Below are 16,078 nucleotides of genomic sequence, written 5' to 3' on the forward strand. Positions count from 1 at the left end.
TAAAAGTTGATGTGAAGAAATCATGGGAAAAAAACAAAACACAAGACACTAGAAACAATACGTCGACTAATATCGGCTAATTTGTCACTTGTTACTGAAATATCTTTGAGAAAAACGGACAGAAAACAAACTGCATTCCCCCCCCCCCATCCCCTCCCCCCCACCGCCCCCCCTCCCCGTCTCCGCCCCCCTCCCTCCCCGTCCTCTAAAAGCACCGTAGTGTACTGTTGTATCCCCGCGCTCGGTCAGCAGAGTGATTAAGAGGTTCAGCTGCTTCATAGAATAGCTCCAAAAAAACAACCCAAAAAAGACTCTTTCAGAATAAAGGTCAGAGCCCTCGCTGACCGCGCTCGCTAACAAGGCCGCAGTTGAGTGCGGGCGTATTGTTGTGTTCCCCGGGAAGAACCTCGGAGAACCCACAGGGGCCGAAACCCTGGCCCCGAGCCCGGATTCGCCGACCGCCATTACAACTTTTGAAGGACAGTTAAAGAGCATTCATGGGAGCTTTAAGACTCCAGCTTCGGCTCTTTCCCCCTTTTTTTTTTTTTGGGCCGCTGCTGTTAAAAAAGTTAATCGTTCATTAATTAAAACCGCAACGCCGGCTGTTCCTGTAAAGAGTAACCAAAAAAAAAAAACCCTTGGATGTTTCGCTGCCGGGCGATGGTCACCTGCATGGCGAGACAGGTGGTGACATCACCTGACTCCCGAGTGGACGACGGCAGTACGGGACCCGTTTTCCAAGGAACGGAAAAAAAGCCGCGATTTTTCCAAAATAAAGAAACCTCTTTTTTTTTTAATGAATGTAATTGTTGATTTTTGATACTAATACGATGTTAAAACTGTTTTTTTTTTCTTTTGGTGTATTGTCTGCGTTGCATACTTGGTTTCATCCGTCTGTTTTTTTTTGTTTTTTTTGTTATTACCTGCACCCCCGATGAAGACGTCATGAGGTTAAAACCATTAACTGACTAAAATAAAGCCTCTTTTCCTCGTGACGAGTGTTTAACAAACTTTTCTTTTCAGGGACTATTTTTTTAAGAGATCCTTAAGGTTGCCCCCTGAAGTGACTGCAATCTTACAGAGCACTTGACCTCAAATTTATTGAAAATATTTCCTGAGAAAGCACCACCACCAGTTTCAGGGTTACCGAAAAGAAACTTGTTTCTTCGCCTTAATTTAAAACCCGCACGAACCAATATTTTAAAAGGTCAAATTGTCTCCTTTTTTTGGTTTTGCATTTTTACCATTTTCAGTTTCACAGGTCTCATCAAACCTTTTTTTTCTTGGAGCAGCGGAGAGCAGTTTCGAAAACCGAGGCTAAGTAGCATTTAGCTGCTACAAAGTTAAGATGTTTTCCCTTTTGAGTATGTGGAGACCAAAACAAAGCTAAAAGGAGAGTAACTGTCCGAGCGCCGGATCTAACTCGATCTGATTGGGAACCTGAGGATACTAAGCCCCGCCCACCCATAGCCGTACCCATCATTGCACCACAGGCCGCAGACACGCCCCTCAAAAATACGTCTTTTTTAAGGCTTTTTTTTTCTCATCAATGACGGGATTATTTTTCAGACGGACCGGAAGGAATGGCTTTCGCTAACGACCCCAGATGAACTTGCGGGAACAATTTATTGACTTCATGAGAGAAGTTGAATGGGAGTCTATGGAGGCTTGTTTTTGGAGCCGACCTCTAGTGGCCCCTCGGTGGTATTGCAGCTTACGGCGCTTCCAGGTCGGCTTCACGTTCCAGAACCGGAAGCTTTACGTCCACTTTTACATACAGTTCTACAGTTGAGGCCCGTTTCAGACGGACCGGTAGCCTCTTAGCTACACGTTGAGAGTGAGTTCCTTCAAAATGAGTCAGTTGAAGTTCAGCCAAAGTTTATTTCGTAACATTGTTGGAACGTAGACAGAAAAAAAAAACAAGACCATTCAGCTCTGATGAGGGATGTGATGCGACACCTCTGATTAAAGGAAATTAAACATTTTCACTGGAAGGGAATGTAGGCTTGTTTTTTTTTTTTTTTACAATCTGACAAGACTGAAAAATATTTTTAATTAGACAGTCCCGGAGATGTTTAGGAAACACGTGCCAACACTTCAGCCGTCCGTAACACGTCTGATTTTCAACATACTCGTGATCAACGGCTTAAGAAAAACTCAAGAGGGTTCGATACCAATTTTCATATTTTGTCCAGTGGATCTATACGTGGTGTCTGCAGGGGACAAAGCCGCTGGCCACATTACATTGTACCTGCGCTGTACCTTTGCCAAAAGATAATGGCGCCATTATTCACCTTTTTATTCTCTCTCTCGCCTTTTATGTGCACCCACATTATACGCTTCTTCTCTCCCACTAAGTTCATCCCGGCACTTTTTGTACCCTTTTTTTTTTTTTTTCTTCTTCTTCTTTTCTATTTCAGTCCATTTCCCTGCAGCCAGTGGGGAGGAGGGGGGGGGGGGTATTTTTATAGCCACGTTGCGCCATTCGCATATTACTTTTCTTTTCTGTAGGACTACTCACCTGCTACTCATTCTTCCTTAATGTGATGCACAAGGAAACCACAAAAATAAAAAACCTTAATGATGTTGAGGATTTGTTTTTTGAATAGCCAAGAAAATAAAGGGTTTTTTTTGTTTTTTTTTAAGTAACCCCGAGCCCGTGTGCATGTACAGTGTGTTGCTTTAGTGTAGCCAGAAAAGAAAAAGAAAAAAAACACTGCAAAAAATAAATAAATCGACACTCCGTGTTCTCAAGAGTCAAATAACAGCATCATGCGTGCATTTCAATATGCGTCGACCCTAATCTGTGAGCATCATGATCCAAAAATAAGAGCAAAGTAGATACTGTTTCATAAGGCTGGTTCGCACAGATGTTCTGTGTAACGATTAACACACACACACACACACACACACACACACACACACACGCACACGAACACGATGGTCTCCGGGCGAAATGCTGCTCATCCCCTTTTTTTTTTTTTTTCCGCCATTTACGCCTTTCCTGCTCTGCCTCTGAAAACAGACACCATCTAACTCAATTAGGTCACCAAGATAAACGTGTCAACAACCTGGACACAGAGTCAACGAGGTAAACAAACAGCGGCGAAACATGCCACCGAGGCAGAGAACAGAATGAGACCGATTGATCGGGGCGACCGATCGATAAAGGAGCTACTGGACGGGAGTTTTAGTATCAGTGCGACTTCTGGATGTCAGTCTATGCGGTCAAAAAGACTCCTTTGTCTGTTTTTTTTTTTTTATTCTGGATCATAGATTGTGTATATAAAAGTGTTCGTAGCTTCCGGTTCTGAAAAATGAGGCCGATGCTGAAGTGCATTCAGCTGCAATACCACCGAGTGCCACTAGAGGTCGGCTCTATAAGACTCCGGCTCCATAGACTCCCATTCAACTTCTCTCGTGAAATTCTCAGTCAATAAAATTTCTCCATCAGTTACCTCGGTGTTGTTAGCTAGAGTCGTTCCTTCTTATTAGTTCCCCGGCGGTCCGTCTGAAAATAATCCCTCATTCATTAGAAAAACACGCTTCAAAAAGTTGTGTTTTTCGGGGTGTGTCCGTTTGATTGACAGGCCTGTGGCGCGGTCAGGTTACAGCTGTCGGGGCTTCCAATCAAATCAGTCGGCTCAACCGCTCGCTCCTCCCCCCCGGCTCGCCCAAATATGGTCACTTCTGGCTACAAACCACTCCGGCCAAAATCCGAACTCGAGGCTTCATGACGGCCGTTCACAAACCAGTGAGTGACGTCGCTGCTGGTTGCAGCTTGTTCTGGACACTTTGCATCCAACTTTCCGATAAGTTTACGAAAGATTCCCCCTTTTCTGTATTAACTTAAAAATACCCACGTGCACCAGGAAACCTCCTCAAAGCCGCATTAACCGATATTAACAGATTTTTTTTTTCCTCTGTCGTCACCCTGAAGTAAAATATCCGCCCTCTTTCTTAGCTCTCTTTTAGTATCCGCCAACAGAAAGGAGGGAAATACCTGCTTTTCAGAGGCTAAATGCTTCATTATGTCCTCAAGCTTTTTTTTTTTTTTTTTTTAGTTAACTTGGTCTGTCAGCTGTTTGTGTAAATTGTGTGAAGGGGATTTATTCTTTCCCTGAGGTTTCTTTGTTTTTTTTCACCTTCCTGTTGCTGAAAAACGGGCTTCAAAGAGAGAGCGGTGAAAGCGAAACGAAGCAGTTTAAAACGTGGGCCAGAAAATCAAAACAATGGGCTGAAAGACGCTAAAATGTTTGGTAACTGCGATATTGAGTGGGAACTCCTTGCGGATTCGTCCCCTACAAGCAACACCTTTCAAAATGTACATCGTAATGTTTTGTTAATATAAAAAAATATTAGCTTTTAGTGCCGCTTTAAATCAAACAGCATCAGGTTACACGGGAACCCAACCTTCACTAATGCTACTGTGACCAACAAATATGGCTGAAAGCTTTCGTTGTCCACACATTGTTTTTGGTTATTTAAATCCATTAAAAGTCCCCGCCACCCCCACAAAAAAAAGAAAGAAAGAAAAAAAAGAAAAGACCTTACCAAGGGAGCATCTGGGAGGAGGGGGAAAAGGAATAAGTATTTCCTTTCTGTGATCCAGATCTTAAGTCTCTAAGACTCTCTGAACTCGAGTAGTGTCATAAAGAAATCACTAGAGTGCACTCTCCATACGGAGAGAAAGAGGAGGGAGGAAAAAAAAATAGAAAAAGAAAAAAGAAAGAGGGCAGCGTGAAAGCGAGAGGGAGGGAGGCACAGCTGGTGGCAGCCAGAGGACCATCTGTTCATCACTCTATTAGTTCACACACACACACACACACACACACACACACACACACACACACACACACACACACACACACACACACACACACACACACACACACACACACACACACACACACACAAATACATATACTCTCCCCTCTTAGTGTCACACACACACACACAGAGTCCACCTATAGCTTCAATTTCCTCTCTTCATTTTATCTTTCTGCCCACCGACACTCGACGGCCGGCGACACGACCCCCGGACATCTATCATCTATTCTCGGCGTTTCAACAGCTCGTCCCGATCGCCGGAAAGCGTTTATGTCGCCGTCGTGTCGTTTTCGACGACGGCGCCGACTGCAGTCAGCCGGCGACGAACAATCGACACCGTCCACGCGGCCGGTTCGCGACGTAAATACATGAAAAACAAGCGGCCTTTCGCTGACGTAGCTCGGCTTCATTTCAAAATCATCTTTGGAAAGTTACGACATAAATATGAAATACTGAAACACATATAGTGCAACTGGTCCTTTAATTAATAAGTCAATCTATAGAGCATATCTGATTGATTGTTTTGAGTCCGTTTTAAGTCATTTATCGATGAAACATACTCAACATTTGCCGGTTTCAGCAGCTTCGATAAGATAAATTTGCAGGTTTCTCTGTTTTGTATCATTTTTTTTTAACCCTTTGAGCCCTGTGGGCTATTTTCAGGCTAATTTCACAACCGTTCACTTTTAAGCTCATATCTTGGTCAATATCGGGGGCTAAACATTCATTATCGGGTGTTTTTTCAGGACAGTGTAAGCTATCCAAATCTTTCATCATTTAATTTGATAATATTTCGAGGTTTTTTTTCACATTTGCCTTTGTATCAAGGACAAAAACAATTCTGTTTTATGTAATTGTTATTTTTTACATTTATATCACCATAAAATATTGGCAGTAGAGATATCTTTTTTATATATATAATTGTGTAGAGGAGATTATTTTGAGTCTGGCAATATCTGAACCACGTCTGTGAAAAAAACAAACACGTATTTTAGGGCCTGACGGAAAATAAATGTCATTAAAGACTTTGGGTGGCCAGGGGGCCCAAACAGGGAGTCACGCTCAGTGCATACGCCCCTGTAATAAAAAGATAATAACGTTATTATCTTTTTTTTTATATATATATATCTATATATACAAAGTGTGATGTAATGTCAGCCAGATGTTGGAGACAGTACAGAGGTCAGCTGTGATTCAACAGAGAAACGAGCGGTATCCTCAGAAAGGGGAACGACGATTGAATTTGATGCAACTCGCGCCATTTCGTAGGATACGTACCGCATCTCTGCGTGATGAAGACTCGCTGCGCTACTAAACCGAGAAGAAGGAGTGGCAATTTGTTACGCAATTTGCGCCTATCGGGCTTCGAGGGGTTAATTGAGCTTTTTTTGTTGTTGTTGTTTTTTTGTTTTTGTTTTCCCGGCACAAACCAACAACCTAAAGAAGTCTTTTTTTTTTTTTTTTTTATATTTACTGACATTTCATAAAGTAAAGCAGCAGTTTACTGATCATTTTCCCCCGTCACTCACCGTACATCTTTCCCTCATCCGACAGTATAATCTTCCTCCTCCCGCAGGGCGGATAGATGGCCAGGGCCTCCTGGAAACTCTGCTCGATGTCGGGGCTCCACACCCCCTCGGGGTCCCCGTCCATGGTCTTGTCCCCTCCCGAGTCGCTCAGTCTGTCCATGTCCTCCCCCGGACTCTCACTGCCGCTCCAGCTACTGCGGTCCATACTGGCGGCTGACGTTTTGTGGCCGACGCGTGCTCAGCGTTAACGGGCCGATGCCGAGTGGATGACGTGATTAAAAAAAAAAAAAAAAAAAACCAAAAACCAAACGGTAAACTCAAGATAAAAAAAAAATGAATATAACGAACTCCCAGTAGCTACAGCCAGCTGCAGACAACTAGAAACGTAAGTTTAATGCTGCTTTAGCAACGTTAGCTCCAAACGCTAACAAACCGGCAAAAAGTGACTGTTGGCAACTCAGCGAGCCGGTCCGGGATCCGCCGTCAGACTGCAGGAACCCTACAGTAGAAACAAACAAAAACAAAAACAAAAAACAGACAAAGAGAAGTATTGTGTGAGTCATCAGTAACGTTGTTGACTGCGACTGTCGGTTGCTTTATTAGCTCAATCATAACGACCGATAAAGGAGCTACTGGACGGGAGTTTTAGTGTCAGTGCGACTTCTGGTCAAAAAGACCCCCTCGTCTGTTTTTGTTTTTTATTCTGGATCATAGACTGTGTATATAAAAGTGTTCGTAGCCTCCGGTTCTGAAAAACGAGGCCGATGCTGAAAGCGCTTTCAAGCTGCGACACCACCGAGGGCGTGTCTGTTTGATTGACAGGCCTGCGGTGCAGTCGGGTTACAGCTATCGGTGGGCGGGACGTGGTGCCGTTGCAGGTTTCCGATCGGATCGGTCGGATTCACCGCTCCCTCCCCCACGCCCCTCAGCTCGTCCAAATACGGTCACTTCCTGCGCCAAAAGCGCTCCGAACCAACAAACCGACGGGTGACGCCAAAACTCGTACAAAAAGGACGCCGGCGTTGGCGGCGAAGATGGCGACGGGCAAACCTCGACTCGACCGACGTGTAATCAACATCAAGCAGCCTTCCCGTGCGCTCTTCAGAGACTTCGGAGGGGGGGGGGAGCCAGATTTTAGAAAAGCCGTCCCGAAGTGTTGACTTTTAAAATAAATTAAAGCTGATCAGAATGTGGGACATCGTCTCGACACGTGGGACACGGGACGATGGATAACATGCGCCGCGCAGTCCCGTATAAAGAGGGACATACCCGAAACCCTGAGAAAAAAACCCACATCGATCGACTGTCCGACACTCTTTCTACTGTTGAGGAGCAGTTTGGCATTTCACTTTCAAAATCTGATCATTTTCAACTTGTTTTTTTTTTACAGACGTAATCACCACGATTTAGAGTTTCATTTTCAGAGAACGAGGCAGCTGTAACGTAAAAGAGGCCAATTCTCCTCTCCCCGCCACGCTGACATGGAGTCTGTATTTCTAATTTATTTATTTTTTTAACCAAGAAAATATTTCTTAATGTAGCTTGGAGTTGTGATCGACATGTCGTAAGCCCGTAGCTCAGCTGCTGGAGGCAAATGATTTTCTTTTCATGAAGGAAATTGCCTGTTCTTGTTGAACCGTCGCGGCGCATCGAAATCCACGTGCACACGAGTGGAGCGAGCGAACGGGAGACGAGACGAGACGAGACGAGGCGAGACGAGACGAGACGAGACGGACCGACGACTGCAGCAGATTTAGGAAAGGAACTTTTTTTTTTTTTTAAATAATAAAAAAAAAAAGGGGACTTGCCAGCTGCCTACAATTCTTCTAAAATCCCCTACGGTAAACAGCAGGGTTGGCGCAGCGAACACACACCACACACACTCACACACACTCACACTCACACACACACACACACACACACACACACACACACACACACACACACACACACACACACACACACCAACATATGCACATACACACACAATTACAGTGCCAGCCCCTCGGGCGAACACATGTTATTTTGTCTGGTCTTCTACTGTTCACACTTCCCATGCACTGTCCCTTGCCACAGCCTGAACAAGCCTGCAGTGTGAAGTATATGTCAGTGTGTGTGTGTGTGTGTGTGTGTGTGTGTGTGTGTGTGTGTGTGTGTGTGTGTGCGTGTGTGTGTGTGTGCGCGTGTGCGTCTGCCTGCCCTAATTTTAACACAATTACACTTGACAGTTACGCGCACACGCAACTGAAGCACGTAGAAGCAGCGGGGCTGAGTTTTGGACAATTTTTATTTTCTGCTCGGCTCAAGGCATTTTGTTTTTTTTTGTTTGTTTTTCCAACACCAGAGGGAAAACGACACACTCAAAGAAAAAAATAAATGTGAGAAACCCACCCCCCCCCCCCCCCCAAAAAAAACCATCCACTGGCTTCGACTCCCAAGGCGACATGTAATGAATGGGATCTGCTGGTTTTTACTCCAGTTTGTCCTCTGGTTCTCTCTTCATGCTTGTTCTGCTCGCCCTCATTTCCGTTTCCTCTTCAACTTCCCACCCTCGCTGTCCTCCCTCCTCCCCCATCCCTCCTCGCCCCTCCTCCCTGTGTGCCTGCTCTTCTCCAGCAGTTTTCCATTCAAACAAGGATTCATTCATCCGGCGGGCCGAACAGTTGAGCAACAGCAGCAGGATTTCTGGTTTGTGGAGATTCCACTTTTTGTGCTACTGTCAATATCTCTAGTGTCTTTTAGCCGTTGTTTTGGTGTGTGTGTGTTTTTTTTTTGCTGGTCTGACGAACCTTGTTTACACCCACATCACACGGCTGTTTTCAGTGAGAATAAATCCACAGAACAACAACCGAGCCGGTCAACGTAGAGAAATTACATTTTTTTGGAGAAATTGGTAAAGAGCAAAACCAAGTTGCTCTACAGGGACGGAGTTGTTGTTTTTTTCCCCAACGTGCCAGAGCAGCTTTAAAATAGTGATGATGCATTCTCAGCCTGCATCACAAACTATTAACTATATTAATCAGTTAATCAATGCGACTTTCAGGAGCTGTCGGCATGTATTTCTTTCCCATGAATACAGATCTTGTGGAGCGTGACACCGATGAAGCATATTTAACTGAGACTTTGCATGTTAAAATGTTAATTCTTTTATTGAATTTTAGAAGTAGCATTGCTGCAGAATTATGGGCCAGTTAAAGTCTGGATATATTGGATTTACTGAGACGGGAATATAGCAAGTAACAGCAATCTAATCGGGACGTAATAAAAGCACGAATGATGGTTCTTTCCAGACAAAAAAAGAATAATTTTTGACATATTGTGAAGGGAAGCGAGATTCAACTGTAAAAGTTACGTTTGTTGCAGTAAAGCGGCGCAAAGCTTAGATTTCAACGCTGAGTTTTAATTAAAAAAATGAAGGGCAAAGAACAGATTTTTATTCCAGCTGGGTTTAACTAAAAAACACATTTTGAAAAAGCCAATTTTCGAACATCTTTTATCCATCTGTGTGGTGTCAATGGAGTAAAAAGAGAAACAGAACTGTAAGTAATCTGCAGTGAAATAGAAAGTGCTTTTGATTTGGCAAATAAATGAAGAATACTAGTGGGCCAAGGACAGAGATCTGAGGCACTCCATGAGGGAAATTTTCCATAGAGGGTTTACGGACCCCCCCCCCCCCCCTCCAAATTTTTTTTTTTTTTAAATAATAAAAGCTAGTCTTTAGAAATATAGGAATAAAACCACGACTGACAACTGCTAATTAATCTTCATTAAGAAATGTTTCTCTCATTGTTTTGACTAGTTTTAAAACCCGATTGAAATTTATCAAAGAGCCCGTTGCCATTCATGTAATTCAATGAGTTTGTTTTTATCCCCAAGACCTTGGCTGAGTAAAGAACTTTAGATAATAACCAGTCTTAGCTTGAAAGCATTCCTGCGTTTAAATCATCTTTTTAAGGATTCCCTCAGTAAAAGAAAAAAAAAAAAAAAGTTTTAAGATTTGCTCTTACAAAAATGTGAAGAGTTTTGTCTGAAAACATCTGCAGAGCCATTAAAAACAAATATTCGACCACTTTCAGGTCCAACGGTGAAGTGACGACAATGGAGCACCCAACGTTTGAACTCACTGGCCCACGTTTCTACGATCTCTAAAACTGCACTTTGGATCACCATTGTAAGAATACATTCAGATAATCCTCAACTTCATAGGAAGACTGAACCTGATTTGAAAGACTTCTGCAACACAGTGCGCAGTAATGTACGCACTTCGTCCTATGAACACTATAAAACATGCAAATGATGTAATAAATCCCGTTGCTGTCAGTCAAACAACCGGAGAGGCAACACATAATTTGCATAAACGAGAGGCAGTTGCAGTTCCAGCTTATGAGGTACTAAATATGTAAAGCCAGTAACTTCCAGCTAAAACAACAAAGCTAATATTAGCGTGCGAATACGAGAGACGAGTCAATAGTGACGCAAAAGATTTGAAACTTGCAGTAACTGGTTGTGTTGGCTGTGTAAGCGGTAGCAGTAACTGACACATCGTGACCTTTTAAATGGCAAACAGTCTCTCACACTCATCCAGCAGTTATAAACATCATTCATTCGGTCGTGATGAATGGAAGTTCCGACATTTACTCTCTTTTAGCTCCGTTTTATTTTATTTTTTTTGGTACCGACTCCTGAGAAAGACGTCTGGCTTTCAGCCGCCAAACGCTCCAGTGTTTCCCTCCGGCCAGCTGAGTCCGTCTGCTGTGGAGCTACGGTGGCTTTTCAGAAGCTTGTTTTGTTTTGTTTTGTTTTGTTTTTTTCAGGGGGGAAAAAACAGCTGCCTGGCGCAGCCATAAATGACTCCTTGAAAGCGGTGGGAGTGAGACCCAACGGTAAAATTGTGATCTGGACAGCTTAACAATGAGCTCGCGCTCGCTGTAAAAGGTCTGTAAAGCAGAGGGGAGCCGCAGATTCAGGCGCAAAACTCTCTGTAGGTATTTTTGTCACGACGAGCGAGCCGAGCGGGCAACCGGCGGCGACGTCGCCCGTCGGTTTGTGAAGCCCCGAGTTCGGATTTTTCGCCGGCGCCATCTTTGCCAGTTCGGAGCCGGAAGTGAGCACATTTGGACGAGCCGGGGGATCTGACTCGATGCCACCGAAAGCCGTGAACGGACCGCACCACAGACCTGTCAATCAAAGAGACAGAGACACGCCCCGCCCCCAAAAAGACGTCTTTTTGAATCTTATTTTCGAATGAATGAGGGATTATTTTCAGATGAACCGCCAGAAAACTAATAAGAAAGAGCGACTTTAGCGAACAACACCGAGATAACTGATGGTCTTAGAATTTCATGAGACGATAGTCTATGGAGCCGGAGGCTTTTTGGAGCCGACCTCTGGTGGCACTCGGCGGTATTGCAGTTTAACGCACTTCCACTTCGGCCTCATTTTTCACACCCGGAAGCTACGAACACTTTTTATATAGAGTCGATGAAGAAACCCCTTTCACATTGTTCAATCCCGCAGGAGCAGCGCTGAGCGGCGCTACGATTCTCCTACTGGCCATACAGCGTTACTACAACTTCCACGTTCATCACGAGATGCACACTGACCCAAAAAACATTCCTTCCCAGAGTTTCTGGGAGCAGATATGAAGCGGTTAATGTTGTTTTTCAGAGCGAGCTATACAAACGGATTACTTTCAATTTGATCCAATAACATTTGGAAAGTCTAGAAGAGGGTATATGATTATTTCATTTGATCTCATTCATGTGTGCAGGGAGCCAACAGGAAGTCAGCCTCGCTTCGATAGAAGTCTCGGACGTGCGCTCGCTCTCAGCTGGCTCGACTGGAAAACATTTTTAAAAAAGGAGGCTAATGCGCATGAGGCACAAAAAACACAGAGGCGGGAGGAAGCCTGCAGAAACACGGTAAAAAAAAAAAAATAAAAAGGTTTCCCAGCATACAAACCAGTGAACGACGTTTTAATGGTGCCACCTGACGCTGAAAATAAAAGAAAATAGTAGCTGCTGAAGACTCACAAAAGACTATACAGGGACTTTGTGATGGCTTTAATAAGAGCTGATTATTAATTAGACTACGATGTAATTGCATTGAGTGCGGCTTGGGACTTTAATGAATCGGTAGATGTTTCTAATGATAAAAAAAATAAAATAAGGGGATGAGTACGTGAAAGACTAAAAAATAGATGCAGCGTTGCTATTGGGCTAAATTTTCTTCAAGTGGGCGGGTCCAGATTAAATTACATAAATAAAATTAGTTTTTGTAGCAGCAGCGGGAACGCACGGCGCCTGAATGCAGTTAAGGTACTTGGGGGAAAAAAAGCGTAACTTGAACACACAAACATGAGCTGGAAGTTTTTTAGATTTAGTGCGACGTACACTTCCCGAAATTACCAATATCTGTGATGTCCACTGTAAATAAATGTTGTCCATAAACTGGAAAAAAAAAAAAAAAAGAAAGAAAACGAGGCCGAAGTTGTTGCCTTCAGCGTAACGCGCTTAATCTTTTTCTGTTTGTTATCAACATTTAACGCAAATTTAAACAATCGCCGCAATATTTCTGGGAACAAATTCGCTAAAAACCCTGTGCTGAAAGTACGGTATAGTAATACTTTCAAAAATAAAACTTATTCACAAAAATAACTACTCATTTACAATCGACACAGCTCTGCTCGCTTTACTTTTATTAAATCGAAATACTGTAAATTAAATGGTTTTCAACGTTCAAAACATAAACAGATTAAAACAAAAGATGAAAGCAAAAATATTTCTGTGACGTGCTTATCATCAAAAAGGAAGTGATTACGTACGACTTTTTTTTTTTTTAAATCAGGTAGGTGTTTATGTTCTTTTTCCTCGACATTTCCGAAAGATTTTACCACAAAAAAAAAAAAAAAACTTGTTTAAAACTGACTGGCCGACTGATGATGGCGACGCTGAGAGGAGCGAAGAGGTTAAACAGAAGAGCTTCTCTGAGGCTCAGGAGTTGTGCGAGTTTGAGTGAGCTGGGTGGGTGGGGGGGGTGAGTGGGGGGGGGGGCGGCAGATGGAGCTCTGGAGAGAGACATTAGTCACACAACAATCAACTCTGACTACTGGGCGACTCCTCGGCACCCCCGGGTACCCCCCTCCCCCCCCCACCACCCCCCCACCTCCTCCCTCCGTCACCAGGCAGGCCGGGGCCACTCCAGCCAGGACAGCCGGCTCCATGGTGTCAGTGCCAGCCCTCAGGAGGACACACACACACACACACACACACACACACACACACACACACACACACACACACACACACACACACACACACACACACACACACACACGGGGCATACAGCCACAATCCTGCAGCTGCCTCGGACCCTCATGTTCTCCCTCTGCGTCGCCCTTTTTCTTTTTTTGAGTTTTTTTTTTTCTCTTTCGCTTCTTTCTTTCCAGCTCTCGCTGGCTGCCGCCGAGCGCCAACTACACGTATGTGCTCGGGAGCCCCCCCCCCCCTGACCACCACCTCCACCACCACCACCACCATCACCATCACCACCACCACCACCACCTCCACCTCCGGAGCCTCCTCCAGTATTCTTGTAATGAAATGTTACGACGTGGTGTCGCTGTACAAGTTGATTTTTTTTGTTGTTGTTGTTGTTATCTACTCGGTTCCTTTCGTTCCTTCTTCTATTGGACCACTCAACGGCATCTGTTTTAACTGCTTCCAGCATGTCTACACACACACACACACACACACACACACACACACACACACACACACACACACACACACACACACACACACACAGCTTTTTATAAAGGAGGATTGTCTCACAATCCTCAAAGCAAACATTGTTTCACTTTTTGCAATGTTTTGCCATAACGTTGCAGCCCATAGAGAATTATTCACCATCTAAGAAGGTGATATTTCATGTTTTTCTGCTTATTTCAATATTTTTATTTCACATCAAGGACCCAAATGGAGCCGCATTAATTTCTTTTCTTTTTTTCTTTTACTTGCGTGCAAAATGCGACCGAAGCAGTTTGATATCTGAACAGCCTCGGGGGGTGCTTCATTTATCTTGCCACGTTAAAAGCCTTCCACGGCAGCAGACGCTTTTTCCGCAAGGTGAGATCGTTCAAGGGCGCCTCGTGTTATTCAAACATTCATACAGAATGTATTTAAGTATATGATTTCAGCGCACGCGGCTCATCGGCTCCGTCCCTGAACTCCACGCTCGCTCACTATGGGAACAAATCCAGCAAACATAAAAGTAGACTTTTTTTTTTTTTTTTCCTTTTTCTTTTAGGGCACAAACATTTCTGCGGTATTTGTAAGCGAATGAACGTTTTGTAACGTCGGATGAAACGTGACAAACCTGTAAAGTGGATAGTTTTTTTTTTTTGTTTTTTTTTAGTTGCAAAGACTTAGTGGATTTTTTTTGTTTTACTTTTGATTTGCTTCTTACCGTTGCAGAGTTTTGATATTAACAACTGGTTGCAGCTGCTTGCGATATCGTCAGCGCTCGCGTTTAGACTGCGGGTCAACTAAAACTTGAAAAGTGTTTTACGACGGTAAATAAATCCAAAACAAGCCATGTGGGAGCGTTTTTTTTTTTGTTCTCGTTACTGCGGTCTAATTTCGCAGTTAAGTATGCGATCCGCTCACACTTTACTGGCGAGCTTTAAAGTTATCTTCCTGGGTTTGCGTCCTCTGAGCTCTGCGTGTTTCGCGAAGGGCGGAGCTCACTCGACCGACGCGGCGAGGGAGAACGAGGGGGAAATTGTCCGCCGGTTAAAATGACGAAATGAAAATGCTGAGAAGGGGTCGCCGAATAAACCCGGGAGATCTGTGAAATATGCCAACCGTCTCCACCTCTATCTATAGGCCCCGCCCACAGAGGTGATTGGTTGTTAAGGTTGCGTGACATATGAAACCCTGATTGTCTGATGTCTTTCACTGCGTTTGTAAAAAGTCGTGGGAACCTACTGCTTCATTTAATTCATGATTTCTGAAGAAAGAAACACCACACGGGACACATTAACAACATTGATTTACTACCGACCGCCAAGACTTTTAAGTACCGTCTAAATATCTGCAGTATATGCGATGCACTTTACTTTCAGAGTATGAACTGTAATCCAGGAGTCCAAGTCGAAGGTCACAGCCTGATTCAAACAAGCATTAAAGGCCACGTCTTCATCCAGTTAACGACAGCTGCATCTCAAAGGTGACTTTTTTTCTCTTTTTTTTTTTTCTCAATTCAATCTGGTAAACGACCAAGAACAACACGCGAAAAGTCCTTCGAAGGTCAGCGGCCGGGGCCGCGAGGTCAGAGGGGAGCCCCGTCGCCACGGATACCGTCGTTAAAAAAAAAAAAAAAACTTCACGCAACTCGAGCGCAACCCGAGCGAGCGCGTGTTCGGGAGATCCGCGGTGCCGTTTACACACATCGGAGTCGAGCACACGCACACGCACACGCGAGGTCTCACGAGGACACGAGTCGCACACCCTCAATGCATTCCTGTCGCATTCACACCTCCGCGCGGCCGTATCCACTTACGATGCACTCGAGACGAGAAAACACGGTAGACTTCAGATGGAGCGGCGTGTGCGTGCGCGTGCGCGTGTGCGTGTGCGTGTGCGTGTAAGCCGATGTAAACAAGAGGTCAACAAGCACAAAAGAGAAGAATAGAAGAGGGATAAACACCCACCGGCCAT

At 44.2% G+C, this 16,078-nt stretch overlaps 1 protein-coding gene across 2 annotated transcripts in view; it reads right to left on the minus strand.

Moving 5' to 3' along the window:
• tead1a (TEA domain family member 1a) overlaps positions 1 to 16,078 on the minus strand; it is a 45,317-nt gene that overhangs the window by 20,514 nt on the left and 8,725 nt on the right. Inside the window, exon 2 of one of the 2 annotated variants that reach the window (XM_069715195.1) lies at positions 6,360 to 6,858. The exons of the other annotated variant lie outside the window; for it this stretch is intronic. Within the exon in view, the coding sequence (XP_069571296.1) occupies positions 6,360 to 6,564 (205 nt within the window). The 5' untranslated portion in view covers positions 6,565 to 6,858. The remainder of the gene's footprint in view (positions 1 to 6,359; positions 6,859 to 16,078) is intronic. 2 annotated transcript variants of the gene reach the window in all.

The sequence above is a fragment of the Brachyistius frenatus genome, unplaced genomic scaffold (genome assembly GCF_029030835.1).
Source record: "Brachyistius frenatus isolate BFR_SWC_R1_liver_20210118 unplaced genomic scaffold, ASM2903083v1 Contig_139, whole genome shotgun sequence".
NCBI lineage: Eukaryota > Metazoa > Chordata > Actinopteri > Embiotocidae > Brachyistius > Brachyistius frenatus.